The sequence below is a fragment of the Tachypleus tridentatus genome, chromosome 1, assembly GCF_004210375.1.
Source record: "Tachypleus tridentatus isolate NWPU-2018 chromosome 1, ASM421037v1, whole genome shotgun sequence".
NCBI classification, from domain to species: Eukaryota; Metazoa; Arthropoda; class Merostomata; order Xiphosura; family Limulidae; genus Tachypleus; species Tachypleus tridentatus.
In genome coordinates, this window is record NC_134825.1 from 97,864,957 (window position 1) to 97,886,740 (window position 21,784).

The 21,784-nt window shown below is 33.5% G+C and overlaps 1 protein-coding gene across 2 annotated transcripts in view; it reads left to right on the forward strand.

Moving 5' to 3' along the window:
- LOC143256608 (protein amalgam-like) overlaps positions 1 to 21,784 on the forward strand; it is a 79,081-nt gene that overhangs the window by 16,499 nt on the left and 40,798 nt on the right. For both annotated transcript variants that reach the window (XR_013031424.1, XM_076514030.1), the window contains exon 2: positions 20,394 to 20,605. Coding sequence is in view for 1 of the 2 variants with exons in the window: in XM_076514030.1 (XP_076370145.1) it covers positions 20,394 to 20,605 (212 nt within the window). In the remaining variant the exon portion in view is untranslated. The remainder of the gene's footprint in view (positions 1 to 20,393; positions 20,606 to 21,784) is intronic.

Sequence of the window (21,784 nt, forward strand, 5' to 3'; positions counted from 1 at the left end):
GATGTTGGGCAGAGACATTATTCAACAACGTATTGACAATGTGATGTATATATATATATATATTATGGATACTACAGATGTATACACATACCCAATTAAACATTTATTGTTGAAATTTGGATCTCATAAAGACATAAATGATAGAATTGTCAATAATTTTGTTACAGATCAATTTAGTATAACAATACATTTACTATATACCATTTTATGTATATCAAATATCAAAATCCTTAATATACGAAAATTAATACGTTTTCAAAATTGAAGATACTATAAGAATGACTTTCACAAGTAGAAGATAGTAATAATCTTGTTTGTAGATCATGTGATGAAACAAAACAAATTCTATGAACATATTTTTATTTGTCATACTAATATAGAATACAATAAGTTAATTTTGTAGATTTTTACAAATGAAGTATAATAATAGTTCTTTGAACAAAATCAATAAGATTTAAATTCTTATTAGCATGTGCATTTAGTTAACTAGGTTTATCGTGAAACATGTTTAATATAATTTTGTTATCCACTTTAGTCAAAGTATTCCGCGAATATAACCAGATGTCTTCATCACACATGTAGGAGCAGGTTGACTGGAATCATTGACTATAAAAGCCTAGCAATTCTTCTTTTTAAGTTTTTATATGACAAATGATACATCCTCAGTGCGTAATTCGAATTAGATATAGTCTCTGGTTCCTTTTGAATTAGATAAGGATCAATAAAATGGTTCTCTGCAAATAACTAATACTATTGGGATTTTTTTTTTAGAATTATATAACTTAACATATATACTTGTTATGATTATATTGTGTTATAAACTAAAGTCCTCACTCTATTTCATTGTATAGTTCTAGTCACTGATGGTATCAGTTGGGTACCTTCTTGACATTCAATATGCATAAATGTTACACCTTCTTTGATAAAATATAATGTACCATTTCCATAGTCTCCATATTGATAAATGTATATCTTCATTTCATCATAGCCCAGCATGACCAGACGGTGAGAGTATTCAACTGTCAGTCTGAGGATCATGGATCCAAGTCTCCATTCCACCAGACATACTCGTCCTTTCAGGCGTGGAGGCTTTATAACGGGATGGTCAAACCCATTATTCATTGGTAAAATAGTAGCCCAAGGGTCGGTGGTGGATAGTAATGACTTCCTTCCTTGGTAAAATAGTAGCCCAAGGGTTGGTGGTGGATAGTAATGACTTCCTTCCTTGGTAAAATAGTAGCCCAAGGGTTGGTGGTGGATAGTAATGACTTCCTTCCTTGGTAAAATAGTAGCCCAAGGGTTGGTGGTGGATAGTAATGACTTCCTTCCTTGTAATCTTTCACTGCTAGCACAAATAGTCATTATGTAGCTTTGCGCAAAATTAAAAAACAAAACAAAAACACTTCATCATTAAATAGAACAATGTGTATGTATCTGTCGTTTCTCAAGAGACAAATATGAAAATATCCATATAGTTCATTTCTCCTCAAGTGACGACTATACTAGATACTTGTTATGAAAAATTATACTGAATTTGAAACTTGTCTCCGTTCTTATTAATATATGGCTATTGGTTAACAATAAGACTTGGATATGTAAAAAGCAACCAAGGTAACAAAGACGAAAACTAGGTAGATTTAAGAAAATCGTTTTTCATAGCTCGTATGTTAGCCTATAGTTAAGCTTTATAGAACACACAATGTTTTTGAATTTAGATCATACTCATACAACTGTTGTTGTTTTTTTACAACCATACCTATGACTATCATCCATTATCATGTTATTCACATATAAAGATATTAACAAGGCTATCTCCAAGGCATATAATGGAAGACATTGTGAATATCTTAAATTATATACGTTTGGGCATTCCACTTTGGGTATAATGAGATTTTTAAGAATTTTTTATAGTACACTTTAAAAAACACACGGTGTTTTCATCTTAAAGACATATTTACAAAATTGTAGTTTTTTTTAAACAATCCCTTTAATAGTTATCCATCATTGCTATTACATATTTCCCACTACTTTGTTGAAATTGGGTCATGCCCTCCGGTGGTGAAGGTTTAAGTATCATATTTTCATGAATTTTTGTAATAACAACACCCCCATTGTATTGCCTATGCAGTCCTCTTATATCGACTAGTAACGCAAACACAGCATCACGCCCCCTGGTATGGATACTGTAATCCTATTACATAATCTCGCAATACCCCCAGTGTTGTTGACTTTTGAATGACATAGGTCAATGAATAAATAGGTCACGGCCTTTAACATATAATTATGCTTATAAGAGCTTGTGCCAAGATCGTGTTAGTTTACAGCTGACTCCAGATGGCCACTCTATATATTACTCTAGTCCAGGGGTGTGCAACATTTTTCGTCGGTGGGCCATATAACCAACTTCATCAATCAAGCGGGGCCACTTAAAAAACAAGCTTATTCGTGTACATGCACAATAAATTAAAAAAAAATTCTCAAAATGCAAGTAATAATATTTTATATTTTTGCATGAGTGATCATTTTAGTGCGACACTTGAAATTTAGAGTCCTTGCAGAGCTTGTCAATATCAGCTTTGACAGAAGTGGTTGCCACTCTTAACTGACTGGTCAAATGTTCATCAGTCAGCTGACTTCTACATTTGGTTTTGATGAGCTTCATTTTGGAGAAAAATTGCTCACAGCAGTAGGTGCTACCAAAAAGGAGGCAATTCTTTGTGCATGACGGGAAACTTTTCACGTACACAGAGTTTGTAAAAGTCTAGCAAACTGTTTTCAGAGAATTTCCTTTTAGTGTCCATGTCAGCCTGCAGTTCAATGAGTTCCATTTGGCAATCATCAGGACTGTCTTCCACTGCCAAATCAAAGGTTGAGCGAACAATTTCAATCTAATTTCAGTTTGTCTGAAATCTGGAAATCTGTTTGCAAACTCATCACGCAGCTTTTGTACACTGGTTCCATATTTGGTGCAATCCAGATTAGGAAATTCCAGTTTCCTGGTTGCAAGACATGTAAAATGGGTCAATATGGCTCTTCTCAACTGAACCTGGAAAAGTTCCAATTTCTTCTCAAAAGCACAAATATGCTCAAACAACTTATTCACAAGTTGACTTTTCCCTTGTAGTTTTAAGTTTAAATCAGACAGATGCTGTGTAATGTCTGTGAGGAATGCTAAGTCATTGAGCCAGTTCTCATTGCTCAAGAAGTCCACATTCTGACGTTTGCTCTCCATGAAGAACTTAATCTCCTCTCGCAGATTCCAGAATCTCTTCAAAGTAGCAGCTCTACTAAGCCAACGTACAGCAGAGAAGTACAAAACATCTGAATACTCACTGTCCAGCTCATCTAAAAGTTTTAAATTGTCGATGATTTAATCCTCGTGTTCGAATATAATTTACGCATTGGACGACATTTTTCATGACTTCTGCAAAATCCAGAACTTTGGTGCACAAGCTCTCTTGGTGAATAATGCAATGGCTTACAACTACGTCTTGTGCTCCAATTGCAGTTAGAAATTTCTTGGTGAATCCATTTGTCCTACCTGTCATGGAAGGAGCACCATCTGTTGTAACACCACATAATTTATAAGGATTCAGTTCAAACTTTTCTACAACCTTAAGCACTTGTTCACAAATATCCTGTCCTGTGGTTGTGGAGGAAAGGCTTGCCATATGTAAAAACTCTTCGAAAACATCAAAGCCTGCAGTAACAGCTCTGAAAGCAAAAATTTTAATAAATTCAGTAAAGTCACAACAATATGCTAAATAATAATCAATTTACCTTCAATCTCTTGTAGTAACTGTAAAAAGGTAATAAAATTTTCACCAATAATGAATGACGGACAGCAGAGGTTTGGGAAAATTGTCGCCAGCGGGCGAAGGCGAGGTTCAGGACATGACGTTGAGTCGTAGACAATAGTGCTAGTGCACGTCACCTATTCATGCCCTAAGGAGGCCGACCAATCGAATTCGGCCTGCTCCTCTCTAGCAAAGATAATTTTAGAAGTTTGTCGAGTCGAAGCCTGGGAATCCCGTAGGATCGATGCTTTTAAAAATATTCCATTTGCGTTGGATTACAGATCAGGCCACATGGTTAGATTACAACAACTAGGGCCACACTAAATGGCTTGGCGGGCCGGGTTGTGGCCCGCGGGCCGCCTGTTGCACACCCCTGCTCTAGTCTAAATAAATCCTTTTCTTTGAATGTGATCTGCTAGTAAACGGGATATTCTGGCTACCCTACTGCTCAGGGCCACTGTTTGTTCATTCCTTCCTGACAGCCTTTAACTCGTTCTAGAAATAAATAACATAAGACGTATTTTGACCCTGGGCACAACAAGCTATAAAGCTAATTTTCTTCAAAATTATTTTATGTTTTTATCGATTCTTTTATTTGAAAAGTAAACTTGTTCTCAGTACAATAAAGTATCAATACCATTTAGTTAAAACTATACAAAATGGATGTAGCATAAACTTAGCTTAATTTCTCTAATTCTCTGATGTTTGTAAATTAAAAAGTCATAATAACAATATAGTTGGCTATTAGATAAGGATGTTCTTAATTTAACAAATAATACTTCTTATATTTTCGTTAACGTGTACATACAAATTATTATCTGCCATATTTTTTCAAAATTTCTTTGGAGACTTATTTAATTCACACCAATTAGTTCTGGTATTGTGACATTTTTTGTAAAAAACTACCATGGTATGAGAAATCTTGCAATCAAAAAAAAGGTGTGTCCACAAAAATATCAATTCAAAAAAATTATAAGTGAGTTTGAGTATTCTTTATTAATACTTAATTGCTTTATATATGATCGTTGTCCCAAATTATGTGATGCCCTTGGAAATACTTCCTTTATAGTTGATGTTCTAAAACCTGTAGCCCTGATTATTATAATAGTCATTTTTATCTGGCAATGCACCATAGTTTCCTTTATAAGAAACATGCAATCGACAGCAAAGGTAAGCATAAACACACATTTTGACAAACTTTACACACACACAGATCTTTCACTTCAATTAAACTGTGGTATCTAGCAAAACAGTCTGCAAAACAGGATGTTCAAGGATATTGTGTAAGGATGTTTCTCGATCGGTTTGACAGTTTATCATACAGAATGAAACAGAATATGCAGACTCACATAAAGAACCAATATTAATTGAAATCTTTACAATTCACACAAAAACAACAAAGCAGTGTTATATAATATAAGACAAGCGATCATGTTTTTCTAAGTTTATCTTTAAAAAGTGAATTTAAAGCAAGGGTGATGATGATTTTATCAGGTATGAGGATCCTGTAAATGCACCCCTTGTATCTTTCACTACCCTATAAAAATAAAATAATCATAAGCAGATAGTATCCCAAATTAAGTATAACACAATAACTTTATTAGGTACACCTATCTAGTACCGAATAGGACCCCATTTTTTCTCCAGAACAGCCTGTATTTTCTACGACATGGATTCAAAAAGGTGCTGGAAACATTAGTCAGAGATTTTGTTCCATGCTGACTCGATTGCCACACATTCATGCTGTGAACTTCCCGTTCCACCTCATCCCAAAGGTGCTATATTGGATTGAGATCTGGGAACTATGCAGGCTATTGGAGTGCAATGAAGTCACTGTCACATTCATGGAACCAGCTTGAGATGATGCGTGATTTGTGACATGGCGCATTATCTTGCTAGAAGTAGCCATTGAAAAAGGGCTAGAATGTGGCCATAATGGGAGGCACCTAGTCAGCAACAATGCTCAGGTACGCTGTAGCATTCAAATGATGCTCAGTTGGTATTAAGAAGCTTAATATGTGCCAAGACACCATTTACCATACCACTATACCACTAAAACCAGCCTTTACAATTGACACAAGGCAGGATTTATCCATATATTCATACTGTTTACGCAAAATTCTGACCCTACCATCTGAATATCACAGCAGAAATAGAGATTCGTAAGATCAGTCGATTTTTTCCAATCTTTAATCATACAAATTTGGTTATTCCGTGTCCGCTGTAGCCTCATCTTACTGTTCTTAGCTGACAGGAATGGAACTCAGCGTTGTCGTCTGCCGATGTAATCCAACCACATCGAGGTTCAACGCGTTCTGCGTTAGAATATGCCTTTCTGCACACCATTGTCGTAAAGAGTGCTTATTTGAGTATTTATGGCCTTCGTATAAACTTAACTGAGTCTGGTCATTCTCCTCTGATCTCTCTTATTAACTGGCGCTCACTGGATGTTTTTTTCTGTTTTTTTCCACCAGTTTCTATAAATTCTAGAGATTGTAGTGCGTGAAAATCCCAGGAGATCAGTAGTTTTAGAGATGCTAGAACTGTTGTGTCCGGCACCAGCAATCATTCCGTGATCAAAGTCGATTAGATCACGCATCTTCTCCATTCTAAAGTTTGGTCACGTTTGCGTGTTTTATATATTGAGTTGCAACAACATGATTTGCTGTTTGACTATAGCTATTTGCATTTAAAAGCTGATGTAAGTTATAAAGTGGCCATTGAGTGTAAGTGTAATATTTTACTTAGATCTGTTTTAAACTGCTGGGTAGTGATATGTGAAGGTAAGTACAACGAAGACAGGTATTCTAGTTTTCAAACATTTTGTATAGTTTCTAAAATAAATAAGCTTGGATTGTACGCCTTTGTGTTTCATTTATGGTAAACTACTTGGAAAAGTTTTATAGAGTAAGGAGTTTTCTTATATAACATATTAGTACATCTTGAAGTTTTGTTCACAAATGTTTAAGTAATCTTGTTAATGTAATTTTACAAACCATTTTACATCAGGTTATAATGAAATATGAGCCTTCTGTATCATATAGAAGTTTGCCTAAAACTAACCTACGTAGTGTGTAATTTAACCATAAAGTACCGTCCAAACGAACAATATTGAAGACAAAAGTTAAAAAGTTCATAGTGTATTTTGAAGTTTTATTAACAGCTTTTTTGAATATGTGTGCCTGAGATTTTACTTACTTATGTTATTATATTAGTTTATGGTGAGAGGTGAGACTCATATAAGAAAATCACAGAACACGTTTGTACGCTGATAAAGAGTAAATGAAAGATAATTCATAAACATATGCTCGAGCAACTCGGTTCCGCTGTGTATTGTGAAATGAACTTTGTCAACCCTTCTATTTACTGTTAAGTCTGCATTCACTGTTTCAAAAACATTATTATCGCTATGATGATTACTCAGAAATAAAACAGTGTCGAAGTTTAACTGAAATGTTACTGATCTCAAAAAGAACTTTGAATTTTATGCCTATTTAGTGGCTTTTAATGGTAAGTTTTGCTATTTCAAGTATTAGTAAAATAATTGTTCAAAGAGACAAATTACATAAAGAAGAAAGAGTATATTTTTTTGTGTAATTAACATGGTGATTATTGTTCGCCATGATATTTTAGACAATTAGAATGTTCTGTTTGTAATGGTAATAAATTCTGGTGAAAATGTTACCGAATTTGTTACGAAAAAGATACCTTTGTCTTGTCTTTGATTTTAAAAGCGCCGTAAAATAAACATTGCTTCTGTGAGACAGATCAAAACTGGCCATTGTCTACGATTTTACATCTTCGTCTAAACATACAGCAACAATATTTTTAAACATGAAATAATTAAAATAACAACGAAATATTACATATTTAAATAGAATCGATCTTTCGTTCTAAGCTGGCTTTTATTGATAGTATTAGCAATAAAGTCATAGCAATAAAATTAATGTTTTATATGACTATAATGAAATAAAATTGGCAGTAACAATGTTTAATCATTGATAATTACATTTTGGAAACGTACATTTTAATTAAATACAAATAAACCATTTAACCGATATGCGTCACTACATATTTACAGTGAACCATCTAATTTAAATACATAAAAAGCGAAAGTGCATTGTAATTGACTTTTATATTAGTACATTAAACATATTGTAAACACGTACATGGCGGCAATATATTTGTATTAGTTTTATTTGACTAATAGTGTCCCGTAAATACAAATGTCGCACGATTAAATAGAACTTACATTTTATTTTATTCTAAGCAAAATGAAACACTGATTACACTATGTAAATTTTTTTTACTTTTTCTTGTTCCTGGGCAGAAAATGTTAATGTTATTTCTATGCTTATGCCTAAAGTAAATAGAATACACATATTTTTCGCTTCAAACTTTGCTGGTCTGGCATGGCCAAGCGTGTTAAGGCGTTCGACTGGTTATCTGAGGACCACGGGTTCAAATCCCGGTCGCACCAAACATGCTCGCCCTTTCAGCCGTGGAAGCGTTATAATGTGACAGTCAATCCCCTTATTAGTTGGTAAAAGAATAACCCTAGAGTTGGCAGTGAGTGGTGGTGACTAGCTGCCTTCCCTCTAGTTTTACACCATTAAATTAGGGACGGCTAGCGCAGATAGCCCATGAGTAGCTTTGCACGAAATTTAAAAACAAACAACCAAACTTTACTTTTGTGACCTGGGTAATGAAATTTTCAAATTTACCCATTTTCCGGAACATTCCAAGTAGATTCAGTGCTGAGTAGCTGATAGAGTATTTTCTAGAACTTTCCATAGTAATATTTATGACCCGGCAGGGCCAAGCGTGTTAAGGCGTTCGACTCGTAATCCGAGGGTCGTGGGTTCAAACCCCGGTCACACCAAACATGCTCGCCCTCCTAGCCGTAGGGGCGTTATAATGTGACGGTCACTCCCACTATTCGTTGGTTAAAGAGTAACCCAAAATTTTATCAGAGACGGCATCAAAAAGCTGCAAGCATTCTCCAGACTCATTCTGCTACGTTTGTGGCCAATTTATCAAGACCAGAATGAAAAAGTAGTCTCTGACAGCATCTGCTAAAATGTGTGAAGCCAACAAGGCATATTTCTGCATGCCTGTCGGGGATCAAGACAAACCATAGACACCTTATTTTACCTGTGAGCACTGCAAAAAAAAAAAACTGTAGAAGGTAAGACACAATTTTTGCTTGCTTGAATAGTAAGATTTTATATTATACAAATTTCAGACCTTTTAAAATTTAAATATCTTTTAATTTATTTATATAAATTTTCACTAGTATAAAAAATATCACATATAAAATATTTTGCATGAACCACTTACACATTAGTTTTGGATGAAATAAATTTATTCTTCATAATAACAATTTTATTTTGCTCTTTTGCAGGATGGTACAGAGGGGAAAAGAGAGCCATGAAGTTCGCTTTCCCAAGAATTTGGCGTGAACTCACTGATCACTCAAGTAACTGCTACTTCCGCATGATGGACCCTTCCAAATGTCGGGCTGGCAAGAATGCATCTGCTATCATGTATCCGGACCTTCCATCACCCCAGCATCACATCGCCCTGAGCTCCCTGTACTTACTCCGCTACTTCTAAACATTTTCGTTCATTTTTGTATAACTTTATTATAAATACATATTGATTCATATATTGTTTTATTCAGACCTTATGTAAATGAAAATGTTCAAATTTGCCTGTTTTTACATAAAAAATAGGTTAATTTCTAAATGTTATTATCCAGGTCCCGAAAACAAAGTTTGAAGGGAATAATGGCCATTTTCTGTACTTTCACAACATAAGCAATTAAGAAATAACACATACTATTCAGGAATAAAAGTTGTGCTACATAATGTTATTTTCTTAGTAATCTATGCTGAGTACTAAATTAATCGTTTGTATATTAGGTAAAGAAATTTCCGTAATTAAGTTAAAATATGCATACGTAGAGTTCATTATTAAATATATTGTATATTTTAATTACTGTGTAATTGATTGATATTTATCAATTTGTAATAGTGAATATTGATGTTATAAAAGTATTATAGTATGTATGTATATGCAAACACTGAACCGTATAGATCATGTTACCCCAAACTTTGATCACGTGGTCCTTGGACCAGATAGCCAGATATTTTTGAAATAAACTTGGTAATCTTAATCCTGTGATTTTTCTAATTTTATGACACTTTATTTTTAGGAACTTTGCTCTACTTCTACATTACAAGTCAGCACTTACGTAGTCTTAACCTAGCTAAGTTTAAATGTACATAAATTTTGAAAGATGTAAAAAGGAACATGTAATGTTCTTTTCAATATAATAGGTGCAAAAGATCATCGACTGAAATATCTGACAGCACTACACTATATGTATGACCACCATCCAAAGAATGTTGTCAGTGTCCACACTATTTGTGTCTGACCTTCGTAATTTTTAAACTTCTCTTTCCAGTTTGTATGCGTGAGATTTACTTTTAGTGTCTCAACTTTAGACATTATGAAAGTTCTAAATAATAGTCTTGATAATTATCCGTTCCTGTGTGTTGGTGACGTCAGTATCTCCAAGCTTTACTTTTGATCCTTTTAATTATTTATATTATTTATAAATTAATTAGCGTTAAGCGTATTTTTTCAAGACGATATAATTATCAACAGGATAAGACATGTATTGTATGAGCCATGGCGGCCTAAAAACACGTTCTTTACTTTGTGGCGTAATTATCTACCATTGCTACCAGTCAAAGTGCAAGTAGAATAAAATACCAATAACTTACTATACAATATTAAAATCAATAAAACACTCAATGAGACTGGAAACAGTTACATGCACTATGAACGTTTCGACGTATCAATGCGTCATCTATTTTAACAATCACCAGAAAGCTAATTTACATATTAAAGAATTTCATGTCATCTACTGACAAAATTTCCATCAGGTATATCATCCTTATTTAATAATCTAAGTTTACTTTTTTATATTTAACTCTCTCAATAGATTCACGTATATTCATACTAATTAAGTTTCCAAGCTGTGCTAAAATAAAAGTTTTCCCCATTGAACTGTTTGATTAGTTTAACTAACGTGTTCTTCTAAATAGTAATATTATTGTTTCGGACATTTCTTTTGTCTTCATTCATTCTGAAGTTTAAATTTCTTCTAGTCTGTTCTGTGTAAGTTATTTTATATGTACCAATTTCTTTTCATTTAATCAATTTTATCTTTAACTATATTAAGAATTTTGCTAACTTTGTTTTTCGGTTTGTATACCGGAATTTTTTTTTTCATTATTTGATAAAATAAACAGTGTTTTTGTTTTTTACTTTTTTCATCAAATGGTTTTAACTTAATACTTTTTCTCTGTTCCTTAATTTCTTAATAGCTCTGTCAAAAACAGTCGGATTAAAACCTCATTCTACAGCCATGTGCTTAATAAATAATAACTCATTGTTAATATCATCCTGTTCACAACATAATTGTGGTATCCTATCCACATAAGGTTTGGTTTGGTTTTTGGAATTTCGCACAAAGCTACTCGAGGGCTATCTGTGCTCGCCGTCCCTAATTTAGCAGTGTAAGACTAGAGGGAAGGCAGCTAGTCATCACCACCCACCGCCAACTCTTGGGCTACTCTTTTACTAACGAATAGTGGGATTGACCCTCAGATTACGAAGCGCACGCCTTAACGCGTTAGGCCATGCCAGACCCCTATCCACATAAGAGTAAAAAACAGTAGTTTCTGATACTTAGTGTGACGAGATTTTTGTTATGGCGGAATGGTCTAAGGAAAAAATAAATGGCAGTTTTCCATTTATCCTCTTTTTTACTCACTAAAACATTCATAAAATGTAAACAAGTATTTGTCTAAATTTCTAATTAATTCTTATATAATTATCAATGCTATAAGGGTAATTAACAAAATTAACTTGTTCATCTTTACCAAATAAATAACATGTCATTAACATACTTTAGGTTTTTAATCCGCTTCACTTTCAAAACTGTGCATAAATAAATTACATAATATCGGAGATGAAGGAGAACCAGTATCCAATCCTTCATTCTGTTTATAAACTTTATAATTAATTTAGAAAAAAAAGGGAGTTTTTAACACATACTTCTACCAAGTTAATCACATTTATTATTCCTAAAACGGAGTTGTTATTTTCTTTCAGTTTCTTCCGGAAACATGAAATGGATTTTTCACAGGTACTTTAGTGAACATAGACACAACATCAAACGACACCCAAATATATTGCTATTTAAAATTATATGCTTAATTCTTTCTACAAATTCAAACGAATTTTTAACAGTGTATTTGTTACTATCCCTTAAAATGAGAATTTTTAAATATAAATTTTGCTACGTTAAACTTTTAATATTGGATACAATAGGTCTTAAACTGTTACCTATTTTGTAAATTTAGGTAAAACTTATAATCTAGGTAAAATAAAGTTGCTTGAGGTTAAACTTTCCTTTTCATAAGGTATTTGAGTTGTACATCCCTTTTTTTTCCTTAGCAGTTGCATGAAGTTTACTTATATGATTAATTTTTTTGTACGGAGCTTCTTTCAAAATTTCTTTATCTTTAGAAATGCAATAATTTCTATTAAAAATTACATTTCGCCCACCTTTATCGACCTTGCAAATAACAACATCTTGTTCTTTTAAACTTCGAAAATTTTCGAAGTCCTTTTTATTATTTTTGATTTAAAATTATTTAATAAAGTACAACACTCACTTCAAACAGCATCTGCTTTTCATTATTTAATTTTTCAAGTTACTTTCAATTTCAGTTATGATGTCTTTTTTTAAATATTGAAAGTTACATAAGTGCCAAAGAAGTGTTTTAAAAAAATGTTAATTCATAAGAAAAATAATCAGTTATCACAAACTTAGAACTCTAAATTTCATGCCAAGCTAACAATTTGTTTTTCATTTTAGTACCAAAAGTGGTGTTTAGAGGCAACTTTTGACTACAGATATATGAAATGTTTGAAATAGATTTGCTTGTAAGCAAGAGTAATTAAGTGTTCTTCATGGACTTATTTCATGATAAAGTTGTTGACCGAAATAACCGAAATGACTTCCATCTTGAAAATTTGTTTTATTACCGACAGAGGATAAACAAAAGGGAAACATATAGCATTGTAGTTTGTACTGGTTTAATAGGATTTGCTAGTAATTCAAGAGCAATAATTGTATTTCTTACAAGAGTTATAGGTTGTAAGTTAAAAGAGACAAGCCTTTGAAGTGGTGCGTACGTTTTCCAAAATCTGGCTTTGTCACGAGTTTTTTATAAAGTACTACCACACAGTAAAGTGGATTAACTAATATTATTGTGGTTTCAAGGTTTGTCGATAGCAGAACTCAAATATTTGTCTTTAGGGTAGCAGGAAAAAGTTAAAGATTTTGCTCTAAAAAATAGCAGAACATTATTTAAAGCGAAAAAGGGTGAATCTAAAACTAAAAAAGAAGTAGGATTTCTAATATATGATAAAAAATCCATACATGTGTACAACGACACACATACACATAGAATAAACCAGAAATTATTAGTGTAGCTTACATATGACAGTCAACAATAGCACATTTATTCTTCTTTAGCAAAAGTTTTCTAAGTTTCATTTTATAATTCATAACAGCTTCACTATTACAGCTGCAGCAGAACATGGTAATGTGGTTAGGGCGCTCAACTCATAATCTGATTATGGAGGATTCGAATCCCCGTCATACCAAACATCCTCGACTTTTCAACTGTGGGATGTTATAATGTAACGATCAATCCCAGTATTCTTTTACTTATGAATAGCCCAAGACTTGGCGGTGGGTGGTGATAACTAGTTGCTTCTCTCTAGCCTTACACTGCTAAATTAGGGACGGCTAGCGCAGATAGCCCTCGTGTAGCTTTGCGCGAAATTCAAAACAAACCAATCTTTTATTAAATATAAAACATAAAACTCACAGGTTATTAATTTCCTTTGAAAAATTTCATACAGTCAAGCTAGGTGATCTATTAAACATAAGTTTCGAAAGTTTGTGTTACATTAGAGCTTTCAAAATTCATGTCACAGTGGTAGCATCAATTTTATATCAGATATCTAAACAAGTCTCTTCTTTAAGATCAGACCTTGAAGAGTGTGAAATAAAAGAAAAAAGTTTTAAAGATATTTAAAGCAACATAGGGTGCGATTTGCAAAAATAGAGTTAATCTGTTTCTGTCTACGTGGCAATATATATATATTTATAGTTTCTAGGGCAACTACCAGTTAAAAGACGTGAGTGTTGTAAACAAAACTTAATAAGAGGATTGTCTAAATTTTAAACTAAAAGCCGTTTACAATTTTCAATTCTATATTGTAACTACTTAGTTATTAAATTGCTAATAACCAATGTTATATAATAACATACATTCATGTCAAAAAGTTAGGGCACCCTATGAAAGCCTGTATATTTTGTAACATTTTTGGATATATAGATGTTTAACCTCAATTTTAACAATACTGAGATATTATAGGAGTTTAACTAAACAATTAAAACTGAAGAAAAGACTTTTCAAGATCTTCTGTAAATGTAATTCTACAAAAAGTTAGGACACCCCCACATTTATTCCCATTTAAAATGGCTCAACTCACACACAGGTGTATCACACCAGGTACACATGATTAGAAGATCGTTACTTAGCATTTTGAATAGGCTTGCCATATTTAAACCTCAAACATTTAGTTTGGTGTGCTCCTGACGGTTGAAGTGAGAGTGAGCACCATGGTGAGAGCAAAAGAGCTGTCTGAGGCCTTCAGAAAGAAAATTGTAACAGCTTATGAGTCTGGTAAGGGATTTAAAATGATCCCAAAAGATTTTGAAATCAGCCATTCTACTGTCCGGAAAATAGTCAACAAGTGGAGGAATTTCAAAACAACTGTCAACATGTCCAGGTCTGGTCATCCAAGCAAGTTCAGCCCGAGAGCAGACCGCAAGATGCTAAAAGAGGTCTCCAAACACCCTAACATGTCATCACTGGACCTACAGCAGGCTCTGGCTACTGTTGATGTGAAAGTGCATGCCTCTACAATCAGAAAGAGACTGCACAAGTGTAACTTCCATGGGAGGTGTGCAAGGAGGACACCTTTGCTCTCTAACAGAAACACTAAGGCCAGACTGAAGGTTGCCAGGGAGAATAATGTTCTTTGGACTGATGAGTCCGAAATTGAATTATTTGAACACCAGAACAGAGGACATGTTTGGCATAAACCAAATACAGCATTCCAAGAAAAGAGCGTCATACCAACTGTGAAGCATGGAGGTGGAAGTGTCATGGCTTGGGGCTACTTTGCTGCAGCAGGACATGGACAGCTCACAATCATAGAATACACCATGAATTATACTGCGTATCAGAGGGTGCTTGAGGATCATGTGAGACCATCTGTACGAAAATTAAAGCTGAAACGGAACTGGACCCTGCAACACGACAATGACCCAAACATACCAGTAAATCCACCAAGGACTGGCTGTAAACTAAGAAATGGAGAGTCCTGGAATGGCCGAGTCAAAGCCAGATCTTAATCCCATTGAGATGCTGTGGGGTGACTTGAAACGGGCTGTACATGCAAGAAACCCCTCAAACATCTCACAGCTGAAATAATTCTGCATTGAAGAGTGGGGCAAACTTTCTTCAGACCGATGCCAGAGACTGGTAAATGGCTACAAGAAGCGTCTCACTGCAGTTATTTCAGCCAAAGGGGGTAACACTAGCTATTAGGAGGTCGGATGTCCTGACTTTTTCCTCAGAATATGCATTTTTTGTAGAATTACATTTACAGAAGATCTTGAAAAGCCTTTTCTTCAGTCTTAATTGTTTAGTTATATTCCAATAATCTCTCAGTATTGTTAAAATTGAGATTATATATCTATATATCCAAAAATGTTACAAAAATACACAGGCTTTCACAGGGTGTCCTAACTTTTTCACATGACTGTACGTAAGAGCTCACTAAGATAACTGTACTGGTACATACCTTAACTATATAAGTTTGACAACTATAAAAATTTAAAGATGAGCGTCATGCTCTGCTTAAGTAAAAACAAACAAACAGTTAAAGACTAAAAAAAAAAAAAAAGAAGAACTAATTATTAAATAATTAATATATTATATTACAAGTTACTAATCTTGTACTTCCTGTCACGTCATGTGTTCTGCCATTTGAACTACAAGTTGAATCCCGTAACTAGTGCAAGTAAATTATACATGGTCCATCCTCGGCTCTAATATATAAACAGTGGAAGCAAAAGTAGATTAACTGGTCCAATCGTAGGATTTTCGTATTATAAGCAAGTGCTGTATCAAATAATCTAAAGTTAATCCGTAACACGATAAACTACTACAGTAAAGACCCACTGAATCTTTTCCTTTTATTTATGATAAATAAAGTACTTAAACGATAATTATTTTAATAAATCATAGGAAAAACGAATGTAGAAGTGTCTACAATGAAATACAACATAAAATAATTTTATTTCAAATTAGAAACAGACATAAGTCTAAATAAGAATGAAATAATCAAATGTTGTTCTTTTCTTCTCTAGATTTTAATGGTGAAAGTCCAGCGTGGCAGGGTGGTTATAGCGCGTGATTCGTAATCTGATGATCGCGGTTTCGAATCCTCGTCACACCAAACATGCTCGACCTTTCTGTCGTGGATCGTTATAATGTGATGGTTGGTAAAAGAGTAGCCCAAGAGTTGGAAATGGGTGATGATGACTAGTTGCCTTCCCTTTAGTCTTACTCTGTTAAATTAGGGACGACTAGTTCAGATAGTCCTTATGTAGCTTTGCGCAAAATTAAAAAAAAAAACTATGGTAAAAAGAGTACTACAAAGCTAACTTCTCCCTTATATGAAACGTTTGGTGGCCGCAAGAACAATGCTTTTTTCATCACTTTTAAAAGAAAGTGTTATGATGGACCAAAAGATCAAACAGATCACGCTCTTTAATATTCTCGATTTCATAAAAACATCAGTAAAGGAAATCCAAGTGTACTATATAATTAGAAGTTTGATTTCAAGAAGCATGAAGAATTATCCGGCAACAATATTATTCTCTCACTTTTAAATATTTGCTTAGCAGGTGAGCTGTGAAAGTGGTAGCACAAAATAATACTTTAATTATTAAAGATAAGCTGCAATAACGAACAGACAACTTTCTTGCATTCTTTAGATCCACCACGTACAGTAAAAACGTGGTGTACTCTAACATAAAAACAATCTAGGATTTGATCTCAATTACACGAGAAACATTTCTTGTGTAACAGATCTACTGTTATAAATTTATTTTAATTCCTACGTTTGTAAAACTCTTGCATATAAACCGATGTTTCTAATAGCTATTTGTAATAACCATTTTTATAAATTGTATTATTATTTGTATATTAAAATATATTTGTATTAAAAATAAACTTGTATGTATCAATCTTGTTGGCAAATATCAGGAATTTGATTCGTATTAATGTTTAAGTAACTTCTAAATTAAAATTAAAATTTCCGATTATTTGAGATCGTAATATGTAACATAACAGCTCAGAGACTCGTACGTGATAAGTTCAATACGTAGCACTTGCTAAATAGTTACTGCTCATAATACTTGTTTATTTTAAGTATAAAGCTACGTAATGCACTATGTGTGCTGTATCATAGGTATTGAATTAATATTTTTAGTATTATACATGTTGAAGCTTATCACTGAGCCACTATTTATCACTGTACTGGTTTTCAATTATTAAACTCATATGACAACCATACCCCTACCAACTTTAGAAAATAGTCTCTTCCTCAAGAGAATGTATGTTTTCTTATAGTAAAGCCACTATCGGTTATATACTGTGTCCATCCAGGGGAATCGAACCCCTGATTTTAGTGTTGTAAATTCGAAGATTTACCGCGGTTCCGACAGCTGAATCCTCAAGAGAAGCATGTTCTCAGGTTTATATCTAATCAGTATTGCTTATCTATATCTAATCAGTATTGATTCTCTATATCTAATCAGTATTGCTTCTCTATATCTAATCAGTATTGATTCTCTATATCTAATCAGTATTACTTCTCTAAGGTTTAATATTTTTTCCTGTCGAGATTTCATCCTGAGTCTAAAGGTATGACGAAAAAACGAACGCTGTTACTGACAGAATCGATCTCACCAAATTAAAACTGTCTGTTTTTCTTGTTTCATCTAATAAGAGTTTTAGATACTTTAATCTTTAATTGACATACAATTAAATCGTTCATAAAGTAATATAAAAAACAAATGAAACAGACAACTTCCGAAATGGTGTTTCCAAGAAAATTCTCAACAGAGAGCCTTTCATTTCTTTAAAGGTAAAGAAATTTTATTAGCTTTGTTGCATGAAATGCTCTCAACAGTAATGCCAAAAGAAAAGTCTTTTTAGCAAGACTTAGGTTTATTATTTTTATATAGAGAATGATTTGTTTTGAATTTTGCGCAAAGCTACATGAGGGCTATGTACATTACCAGTCCCTAAGTTAGTAGTGTACGACTAGAGGGAAGGCAGCTAGTCATCACCATCCATTATACCGCCCCTCCGGCTGAAAAGGCAAGCATGTTTCGTGTGATGGGGATTCGAACCTGTGTGCCTCATATTACGAGTCGACCGCTCAAACTACCTGGCCCATAGAGATCGAAGCATGTTTAAATGTAAGCTTTTGATCAGAGAGTAGACAAAAATAAGGCATTAACTTTCAAGAACAAGAAATTATTCTAAAGACAAAACGATGTGCTATAATTATAGATATTGTATACAGGAACGCAATTTTTCTCAATTACATGCAGTTATCTCTCCTGCACTGAGGAAAACTGAAGAACAAAACCGATTTCTGGGCGGCCAGAAGTCTTACGATTAGCCAGGTTCATGCTGCTTTCTAACTCACAGTAAGACTACAGAAGCCTTATAAGCGTCTTATATTGAACAAACGTCTGCGAAATAAGTATTTGGACGGATAATTAAACCTTTCCAAAATAATTAGTAAATTACACATTTGGTAGATTTGATTGTTAAATACTTATTTAGGCATAAATCAAAATGAAAACGTTTAACCGCTTACGCCGAACGCGGCTCAGTGGTTAAGGTGCAAGACAACGTTGCCGAGGATCTGTCGTTTACCCTTTCTTATAACAAATAATGCACTCAGCTCGTTGGGGCTGTGGATATATTATAAGAGAGACTATCAGATCACACTATAGTAGTCCAAGAGCTGGCGGCAGGTGATTTTGACTAGTTGCCTTCTCTTTAGTTTATCACTTCAGAATTAAGAACAATTACTGCAGACAACTCTCTATCAAATTAGCACAAAAATTCAAGAAATCATATAAACCATATACAAGGTTATTCTGAAGTCTGCTGTAAAGCATATGATTCATAAATGGAGAAGTATATAATAATAATTGCTAGGGGTATAGAATGAGGTGTTTGTTTGCTTACTCTGTGTCAGTTTCACTGACTTGAAGGTCGCGTTTTTTTGAAATTTTTAGCAATACACTAAGAACGAAGATGTAAACTGTAACAGTAAACTAGTTTATACCAAACAAGTCGATCTTCAAGAACAGTAATAAATGTTTTTATGATTTTATATGTTGCACAACTCAGTTTAAAGATCTGATCAAAACATTGGATAGCGCCTTTGATTTTCTGTGTAAATATTATGTTGTTCAGAAATAAATGTCGGAATTCTCACAATGGCATTTAGAAGATGAATATTGAGTAACTTATCGTTGGTGTTGTCGCTTACAAGTGTCTTAACTGTCTGCTGTTTTAACTCTACCCCTTGACTTACTGTTTACCACGAATTACCAATGTAGCGATGTTAAGACAATTTCTCGTTTTTATTCCCTCTTTATGAGTCCACAGTACTGCCTTTCTTGCGGTCGAGAGATTTCATTTAGCAGATTCCAAATCTTAATTTCTATACCATCTCTGGAGAGTCGACAAGTCCTTATACTCCCTTTTGTATGAAAAAGAGAAACATCTTGTAAGGTAAAGTTTCTGACAGAGAATCTAAAATTAACAGTCAAGGTAGAAGAAACTGAAGAGATGGTGAGCATTAACATAATTATCTGTTTATTGTTATTTGATTTTAATTGCGGTCTTTGGTTTTTAATAGCTACTAAGGAAAGGATAACATTTAATTTCCAATTACTTCACACATCATAAAGCCTTAAAAAAGGACGTACAACACTTAGAAAATACAGTGAAGCCATGTCGTGGTTTCAGTGCAAGATTTTCAAATATAGCACTGTATATATTACTGCATAGTTTCTTAATTGAGAAAAATAACACCTTTACATACATACAAAAAACTGTACTTTAGTGAAAATATGAAACCATAAATTCTTTCCAGTATTATGTTGTTACAATGTCATTAGCTATATTGTTATTATGTTACTAAGATTTGTCTAGATTTACTACTTCTTCATCACTAATAATATTATTGACTCTGCGAAATGATTCGTGCTATTGTTTCAAGTAGCAATATTTAATCAACTCCTACAATTTTGTTTTGTTTATTTTGGTGTTTCAGCCGAAAACGTGAATCTAATCCCAGCCAAAATCAAGCTTATGGAAAAGGGCTTGGGTTCAGGGAAGGCTAACCCTCCCTCACGACCTAACTTCTACTGGGATGACCTTTACCGGCGACCTTATTTCGATAATAGCACTGCTGGAATTGTCACTGCTCCCCATGGTAAAACAGCTTATCTTCACTGTCGGGTTCGACAAATTGGAGACAGAACAGTAAGTATACTGCTGAATGTAGAAACATGTTTTTATTAACAAATGGAACACTATCGCAGAAAAACGAATCTTGTCAGATCTACTACTCAAAAATTTTCATTTTACATGTGATTTAATGCTATAGGTGCATATTACAACTGAAAGTAAAATAACTAAAAAAGGTATAGATTAAACATTGAATAAAGGAAAACATTCTGAACTTGGTAGCAAATGGCATCTCTACCTTAACGTTCCAGAAGCAGCGGTTTTTACTTCTTTTGCACATTTTTAAAGTCTTCACTCAACCTTTAATAAAAAAAAAAACATTTAAAAATTAGTTAAAGTTGTGTACAATAAGTTATATACGGTGATACTAAGTAGGAAGATAAGGCCAATATTTCGGGGTATCATGGTTACTAAGTTCTTTGTTATTATATTGCTGTTCCCCGCTGGGACAACGGTAAGTCAATAGATTTACAACTCTAAAATATACAGTTTGATTTCCTTCGGTGAACATAGCAAATAGCACGTTATGGATTTGCTAAGAGAAAAAGACACACAAACAAGCATTACATTACTATAGTATTAATAACTATACTATTGTACATTACAATTATAAGTTAAATAAATGTAATGGAAATGATGAAACTTTGTAGAATGGAAGGCAACTGCCTGTTGTGGAGACACAAGTGTAGAGGACGAAAGACTTTCGAAACGTCCATTCTACAAAGTTTCATCATGAATACTCTGCCTAAACAATCTATCAAAGTAATGGATATTACGAAAACTGTATCTAAAATGTAAAAGCTTGCATTTTTGCAAGTGAAAATTACCATGGTACTTTTACATGGTCATGAAAAACTGTGTTTAATATTAGATGCAATAGTTTCCTTATTGTGTCTACATAGTAGTAAAAATGAACCGGTCCTTTGTTAATGAGTGTAAAGATTTGTTAGTATCTTAATACAGTTGTTTTAAAAAGCTTGTGTTATGGGATGTAACAATTTCCGCATTATGTTTACACTGTAAAATAGTCCTTTATTACACAATGTAACACAAATTTTGTTCCTGGATAGTATGCGTTATTTCTTAATTGCTTATGTTGTAAAAGTACAGAAAATAACCATTATTCCCTTCAAACTTTGCTCTTGTGACCTGGATAATGAAATTTAGTACTTAACCTATTTTCTATGTAAAAAC